This window comes from Pectinophora gossypiella, unplaced genomic scaffold, assembly GCF_024362695.1.
Source record: "Pectinophora gossypiella unplaced genomic scaffold, ilPecGoss1.1 Pgos_56, whole genome shotgun sequence".
Lineage (NCBI taxonomy): Eukaryota > Metazoa > Arthropoda > Insecta > Lepidoptera > Gelechiidae > Pectinophora > Pectinophora gossypiella.
In genome coordinates, this window is record NW_026063266.1 from 5,286 (window position 1) to 13,955 (window position 8,670).

At 37.4% G+C, this 8,670-nt stretch overlaps 1 protein-coding gene across 1 annotated transcript; it reads left to right on the plus strand.

The window, feature by feature from the left end:
- Window positions 1–6,009: 6,009 nt before the first annotated feature.
- On the plus strand, window positions 6,010–8,351 carry LOC126381467 (uncharacterized). Its single transcript, XM_050030951.1, has 2 exons — window positions 6,010–6,440; window positions 7,544–8,351. The coding sequence occupies exons 1-2, from the start codon at window positions 6,112–6,114 to the stop codon at window positions 7,608–7,610; spliced, it is 396 nt and encodes a 131-aa protein (XP_049886908.1). The 5' UTR covers window positions 6,010–6,111; the 3' UTR covers window positions 7,611–8,351.
- Window positions 8,352–8,670: the final 319 nt, after the last annotated feature.

Below are 8,670 nucleotides of genomic sequence, written 5' to 3' on the forward strand. Positions count from 1 at the left end.
ACCAACACTTACGGTCTTCGAAGTCATAGCTGTTCGCACGTTGCATCAGCTCGCTCTAGATGAGTTAGCTCAACTAGCTGCAAACCCCCAATCGTCAAGTCACTTGACACTTTCTAAGGCAGCTGAGGTTTTAATGGAAGGATTTTACGTCGATGACTTGCTCTGGTCATGCCAGACCATTGATGAAGCTTGCACCTTGCAAACTCAGCTCATATCCTTGCTTAAAAGTGGTGGTTTCGATTTGCGCAAGTGGGCAAGTAACTGTCCTCAGTTACTTACTAATGTAAGTGCCGACCAAACAACGGCCATTAATTTCCAAGATGATACGTTATCATCTTCCTTAAAAGTTTTAGGTTTGACATGGCTGCCTGCATGTGACTGCTTTTCTTTTAATTTTAATTTTTCTGACACAAAAAATACTAAACGCTCTGTTTTACAATTACTTGCAGGCATTCTATAGTTTTGACGACCTGTAATTGAATATATTTTAATGTAATTGAATTCCGTAGTAATATTTAATTTAATTGAATTTTGTAATATCTGTGACGTGTAATTATTATTATCAATAAATGACTATGACTATGACTATTTGATCCTGTTGGATTTATTTCCCCATGTACTTTTATCGCAAAGTGCATCATGCAAGACTTGTGGAAGCTTGGTATAGGATGGGACGATCGCCTTCCACAAGAATTGTCCAACAAGTGGTATAGCCAATATATGTATACAAAATACCTAAATCTACCTACCGTACCTTATAAACATTAGATCCATACTAATATTTATTTTAAATCAACAAACAAATAAACAAGTAAAATTACTGTGAAATTATAAACATGGTGATATGACTACGCGACACAAGTGTTGGTGATAACATTGAACTGGAAATACGTGAAATATTTACATACCCTTTTAACATAACAGTGTTGAATGTTTAGTGTAATTTATGAAGTTACGCATGAAGCGAGTCCTACGTAATCTGCTAAATGAACACCAGTGAGTAAAGTGCTCAATAAAAACAAAAACTCTTGTAAAATTATAATATAGACTCTGGCCATACCAACGTTACATGATTCAAATCATAACAAGCAACAACAACTGACCAATCAGCTGTGAATCGGCTGCAATCATCTGTTTTATCCATGCACCAAAACGCCATCTAACAAATTAAAGGGAAATTACCAAGTCGTCCTGCCATCTAGCGTAAACTCATCAAACTACGATATACGCTTGGCTTGCCCACCGACGTACTCCATCCGTCGATCATCTGCATAGTAATCCAATCCTCCATCGAGCTCGTTCTCACATCTACGACTAGAGGGCGAAGCCGGAGCCAACATGAGGGATTGTTTGGCATGTGCTAAGCATATATCAATTGCTGAAGCAATAGAATGCACTCAATGTCACAAACAATATCACCATCAATGTGTAAATATTGACAGAGATTATCTCGTAGCCCACCAACATGACTTACAGAGAACCTGGATCTGTCCGGACTGCTTCCGCGTGACACGCCGTCCTAGGATTACTGATGAGACACCCGCAGCAAGTCCAAGACTCAGTTTATCTACCACCGCCGACGCAACTAACATTCATAGATGAGAAATCATTGTTAGACGAAAGCTCGTTTCTGAACGCAGCAGGCAAAACACCCAGTCCCCCCGCTGCTGTTAATAATAGAAATTTCAATCTTGATGAAAGTAAGAGCCCAGACACTATAACCTACGATCATCATCATCAATTTAAGAGCCACGCTCTTGTCGGTGTAGCATTTTCCATTCCAGTCTATCAAAGGCCAATTCCTACGATAGATTTAGTATTTTATTAAAACGAGAATTAAAACGAGAATGCGAAAATATCAGACAGAGCCTAACTGAAAGTATCACCGCGGAGATTAAGAACTCAGTCTCACAAGAATTAAAGACTCAAATTGAGAGCATAAAAAGGGAATTCCAAACCACAACAAACAAACTAGTCGCAGACCAATCAACACAAAAGAAGCAGATAATTGATATGAATACAAAAATAGAAACCCTGAACCAAGAAAACGCAAAGCTCAAAAAAGAAATACAAGAAATAAGCAACAAAATAGATAATACTGTGAAATTAACACAAATCGAAAGCAAGAGAATAGATAGTACAGAGAAACTAACACAAATCGAAAACGACCAGACTGACCGAAAGCTTGTTCTATACGGATTAAATGAATGTGAAAATGAAGAGGAACACTACCTTACTAATTATATTTCATACATTTTCCATGAAATCCTAGGTATTGACGTAAACCCTTACATTGAAAGCGTATCCAGAATCGGCAAAAGGGGACATAGGCGTCCTATTGAAATCGAGCTCCTTAGTAAGCGAATGAGAAGCTACTTGCTTCTCCGGGCACATTATTTTAAGAACACGGGTCTAGCTGTGTCGGAGTTCAAAACTGGAACATCTCTTCAAAACAGAAATAAATTGAGAGAAACTTATATAGCGGCAAAAAAAGCAGGCAAAAGAGCTACCATGAAGGGAAACAAACTGTTTGTTGACGGGAAAGAACACACCATAAATGAAAATCTAACTAATACATCACAAAAGCTAACTGACAACACGTCAATTGATAACACGTCAATTAATAACACGTCAATTGATAACACGTGCACTATTGAAGACGGCTTGAACAACTTTCGCTAATTCGTTGAAAATACTTTTCCAGAATATACAGGGCATAACAAATAAAGTACACACACTAGAAGCTTTTTTAGAAGACCACCACTACGAGGCCCTATGTATTTCAGAAACGTGGCTACTGCCCCATCATGATGGCATTATTCAAATACCAGGATTCAGATGTGCAAGCGCCTATTACCGGAAGGAACATATCCACGGAGGAATATCCATCTGGCTTAAAGATCACATTGAGTACACAGAGCGAGTAGACCTTTATATCTTCAATACGGAATTTATATTTGAATTTCGCGCTATTGAACTTACTAAATTAAATGTCATTCTTATTTGTATATATAGACCGGACCGCGAGATTGAAGTTTTTTACAATAACTTATATAAACTTTTGGAAAAAATCAAATTAAGGGAACACAAGAATCACGTCATAATCGGAGGCGATTACAATATCAATATGTTTAAACCATCGGAATCAAAACGTCTAACTGCCCTTATGTCTGGCTATAACCTAAAACAAATAGTTACAGAACCAACCCGCGTAACATCCCACTCCTCTAAATGTATTGACCTAATTTTTACCCACGACGGAACGGAGCAGGTATATGCGTTTAGGGTGAGAGATGTTTGTGTGTGCGTTTGTGCAAAGAAATGTTATTAATTATCTTCTAAACTAATAATCCGATTTTGATGCGGTTTTCAATAACGGGTTTGTGTTTGATGAGTTCATGTTATTAGACAGGTGTCATGTCTGTAACTCACTAGGGGGCGCCACAATATTAGTGTTTAGAATAAATATTATTCGAAACGCCTCTTCAATTTATAATAGCAATTTATTTGCAATAGTTTTTATTAGTTAATTGACAGGCGTTTTTTTTTTTTCGGTTCCATTGATTACACGTAATTACGTCGAACACGGTGCTGTTTCATTGCTACCTAAATCCCTTAAAAATCAGTAAAAAGGCATATCAGGCATATTCATGGTCCTTCGAGCCAGATTTCAGAGAAGATCACAATCAATAAATTGTAGATAAATTAATACGAAGTGATTGGCGAAGATTAAAGAAAAATCAAGATCGACTATAAGTGGCACGTGGATTGTGTGGTCAAGTGAATCAAATTCATCCAATTAATCCTCATTTAATTCATAAAGTTGAACCCATCACTCAATAATCAGGTAGTATTAAGTAAACAGCCTCCGTGGTCTAGTGGTTAGAGCGTTAGGCTCACGATCTGGTGGTCCGGGTTCGATTCCCGATGGGGACATTGTCGAAATCACTTTGTGAGACTGTCCTTTGTTTGGTAAGGACTTTTCAGGCTTGAATCACCTGATTGTCCGAAAAAATAAGATGATTCCGTGCTTCGGAGGGCACGTTAAGCCCTTGGTCCCGGCTATTAGCCGTAAAAACACCTCCACCAACCCGCAGTGGAGCAGCGTGGTGGAGTATGCTCCATACCCCCTCCGGTTGATTGAGGGGAGGCCTGTGCCCAGCAGTGGGAGGTATATAGGCAGTTTATGTATGTTATGTATTAAGTAAAGCAAAGTGTTGTTAATTACGGTTAGTATAATTTTAATTACATTTATTATTACCCACGACGGAACGGAGCAGGTATATGCGTTTAGGGTGAGAGATGTTTGTGTGTGCGTTTGTGCAAAGTAATGTTACCACCTATCTTTTAAACTAATGATCCGATTTTGAGGCGGTTTTCAATAACGGGTTTGTGTTTGATGAGTTCATATTCTTAGACAGGTGTCATGGCTGTAACTCACTAGGGGGCGCCACAATATTAGTGCAAAACAATGTTGCAATATAATCAAAACGAAATGTCCGATTACAATTCTGTTTTCGGCAATGTGTACGTGGTAGCTTATTGCATGTTCCCAAATAATAAAAATTACGTCTTTAACTCACTAGAGGGTGCTACAATATTAGTGAAAAATAGTATTGCAATAATATTAAAACGAATTGTCCAATTTCAATGCGGTTTTCAGCAATGGGTTCGTAGTTGAATGGTGCATGGTCTAAGTCTTATGATATTAACTCACTAGGAGGCGCTGCTATATACTTTTCTTTCTATTTTTGTATTGCTTGCTTACTTAATTTATTTATTGCTTCTGTCTACTTCTCAGTGATGCATGTATTAGTTATAAGTGGAGACTTCATTGGCTAATGTACAAACTATTTGCATTTTTAAATTGTTATTTAAGCTGTTTGTTTCCCGATTTGAAATAAATAAATAAATATATTAGTGTGAAACGTTTATATTGCAATATTATTAAAATTAAAACGTATTGTCTGATTTCAATGCGGATTTCAGGAATGAGTTCGTGGGTGATTGGTGCATGTTCTCAGATGAGTGTTATAGAGGTAACTTTAAACAGAAAGCAACTGTATAATATTTAATAAGGGACTTAATATTATGTGGTAGGATGAATCACACTTATTGTTTTGCGAGATCTTACCTACACATTATCTATACTTATAATAAATCTGTAGAGAGGTCAATTCTGTACATTAAATATATTTAGTGATCGATACTGATGCCAAAAATGCAATCAGTAAAATTTTTGTCTGTCTGTCTGTCTGTATGTTCCTTATAGAAACAAAAACTGTTTAGTATTCATTCACAGGATTCATACTAAATTCATTCTTCCCTTCATTCTCTCTCTGTTCGCCCAACCTCCGCAGCGTCAATACGTGTATTTAGTGTACTGTGTTTTGTACCTTTTTTCTTTCACATATAAATAAATAACAAGTGATTGTAAAAGTGACTTTTTGTTAATAACGCCCTGCTGCATTAGAACATTCTTTTATCAATCAAAATAGTGAACATTTTTGTGGTCCTTCGAGTCGTGAGGGTCATTGTGCGCGTGAACAAGATCGCCATTTTGTGAAAAATTGTGTCTAAACTTTGTCTCAAGGAGGTCGTCACGTGACCAAGTGATCCATTCAACATTCATCAATTCATTCAGATTGTGCTGCACTCTGGCGGGCGGCGGGCAGAAGCAACCTATATTTGTCAATATCGGTCTTAAAACACTCGAGTCCAGGCCAAAAAAATTGACACAAAAAAAAGAAGCGACAGGCTTATTTCAACGTCATCAGGCTTCTTTCATTTTTTCTATTGTTTTTCTACGTGTTATTTTTTCGACATGACGGAACAAGATAATTTTCAAGAATTACAACAATTAAAACAACAGAGAAGTTCATTAAAAGGAAAACTCACACGTATATGTAATTTCATACAAAGTTATAGTGCTACGAACAATACACTTCATGAGATCAAGGCGCGTCAAGCCGAACTGGAGAAAATTTTTTTTCTTTCGACGAGTTGCAATCTGCGATCGAGTGCTGTGAATGCGACGATCCAGAACGTCAAGAGATTTACGAGCAAGAACGACAAACTTTTGAAGACAAATATTACTTGGTGAAGTCGAAAATGGACGCCTTACTAACTGGGCCTATTATTACCGCACGATTGTCAACAGATCATCAACAGCTTAGTTCGACCTTGAATCACGATACCATGTACAAGAAACCACGCGTTAAGTTACCTCAACTGGAATTACCAAGGTTCGATGGTGATATTCGGCAATGGCCGGCATTCAAGAATATCTTCATGGCTTCCGTAGATGACACCGACATACCAGTGGTCAACAAATTACAATATCTGAAGTCGTCACTCACGGGAGAAGCAGCGATCCTTATATCCTCATTGCTAGTGACGGAGGAAAATTATACCAAGGCCATGGAAATTCTATCAAGAAGGTACGAAAATAAAACAATAATTGTTAACTATCACTTGAAATCGATCACTAATTTTTCAACTATCACAAGATATAACCTTAAAGATTTCTTAGTAACATTACAACAAAGTTTAGACTCATTAAAGGCTATTAAGCTACCAGTTGACAGTTGGGACGCATTATTAGTGTTTATAATCTCTCAAAAACTTGATAATTCATTGCGAGCTGCATGGGAGCTCAATAGAAAGGAAAATACGATCCCTACAATGTGTGAATTGCTTGAGTTCCTTAACGCGCGTAGAACTGCATTTGAAATGTTAAATGCTGATAAGTACATTGATAAGACATATGTCAAAACCTCCCATGTCACATCTGCTGTAAATTCATCTTGTATATTGTGTCAAAACCAACATCAATTGCACAAGTGTCCTAATTACTTAGAACTCTCAGATAATGATCGTATAAAAATGATTAAAGCTAAATCATTGTGTTATAACTGTTTACAGCCCTACCGAGCAAATCATGTGTGCTCAAAATACAAATGTCTAACATGCCATGGTAGACATCACACCAGTATACATATGGACAGAAATCTACAGCAACAGCAGGTTATCTTTGCTTCTGCAGATTTATATTGCAATGACTTACCTCCGGTGCAATCTAACATTGTTTCTCTACCTACTGCTACTTCTATGGGTACACCCAATCCTAGCTACATTCACCTGCAACCACATGCAACTGCTACTTCTATAGGTACACCTAACTCTAGCTACACTCAACTGCAACCACATGCAACTGCTACTTCTATGGGTACACCCAATCTTAGCTACACTCACCTGCAACCATATGCAACTGCTACTTCTATAGGTACACCTAACTCTAGCTACACTCACCTGCAACCACATGCAACCACTACTTCTATGGGTACACCCAATTCTAGCTACACTCCCCTGCAACCACATGCAACCGCTACTTCTATAGGTACACCTAATACTAGCTACACTCAAATGCAACCACATGCATCTACTGACAACATTAAATTGCCTAACACTACACACACTCACGCTACGCCTTCTACTGTGCTTTCATCTCATACTAACAGACATCAAATATTGCTTTCCACAGCCATCATCCAAATCCAAGATGCATCCGGAAAGTGGATAAACGCTCGAGCTCTCCTGGACGCAGGTAGCGAGGTCAACATTGCTACCCACAGACTGGCATCCATGCTTCAGCTTGCATGTAAAGGTGATATTTGTAATATTAGTGGCATAGGTAACACCCAAAAACAATCTCAAATGAGTATACATACTAGTATTTCTTCACGTTATACTAACTACAAGGCTGATCTCACATTCATTGTGTTGGATAATATAGCAGTGCCGCTACCACACAACTATATACCTACACATACCTGGCACATACCAACTAAACAAGCACACACGCTTGCTGACCCTACTTTTTTCATACCTAGCTCAATTGACTTGCTTATTGGAGCTGAGCTCTTCTACTCCATACTACTGACAGGACGTATAAAACTTGGTTCATGCTTACCTTTCTTAATTGAAACTACCCTAGGATGGGTTGTATCAGGTTCTTACATTCCTGATTCTAGTGAGCTTACTTCTGACTGCACTACACCTGTTAGCATGCATTTATCACCTACTCCCACAGATGGCATACTCCAATCTTTCCGGGAACAGGAGGAAGTACTGTCTACACAAAAGTTAATCTCTCCTGATGACAAATACTGTGAGGAGTTGTACACCTCAACCACTACACAGAATAATGATGATATAATATCTACTGCTCAAGTGGTTAATATTTGCTCTACAACAGGTATTAATTATTCATTTTTCTATGAGCATTTTAAAAGGTTTTCTAGCTATACTAACTTGTCTAGATCAATTTCATACTTATTCAGATTCATACATAATTTGAAAAACAAGCATAATTATTATTATTATTATTTATTTTATTATTAAATCTTAATGCTAAAAATACAAATATCAATGCCCTGCAAAACTGTTTAAACAGTTTGTCTGCAGGAAAAGAGTCTCTACTAATAATATGAACTTATATCTAATAGTCAATTAATAACATACAATAAGTTAGCTAGGACATGAGTCTAGAAGGTGTTGTTTAAGTAATTTTTTATATTTACTTTTATTTGGTTCTAGACGGATGTTCTCAGGCAAACTATTAAGCAAATAGGGAAGTCTCTTTTTTAGAGTTCTATCGCCATAGTAATT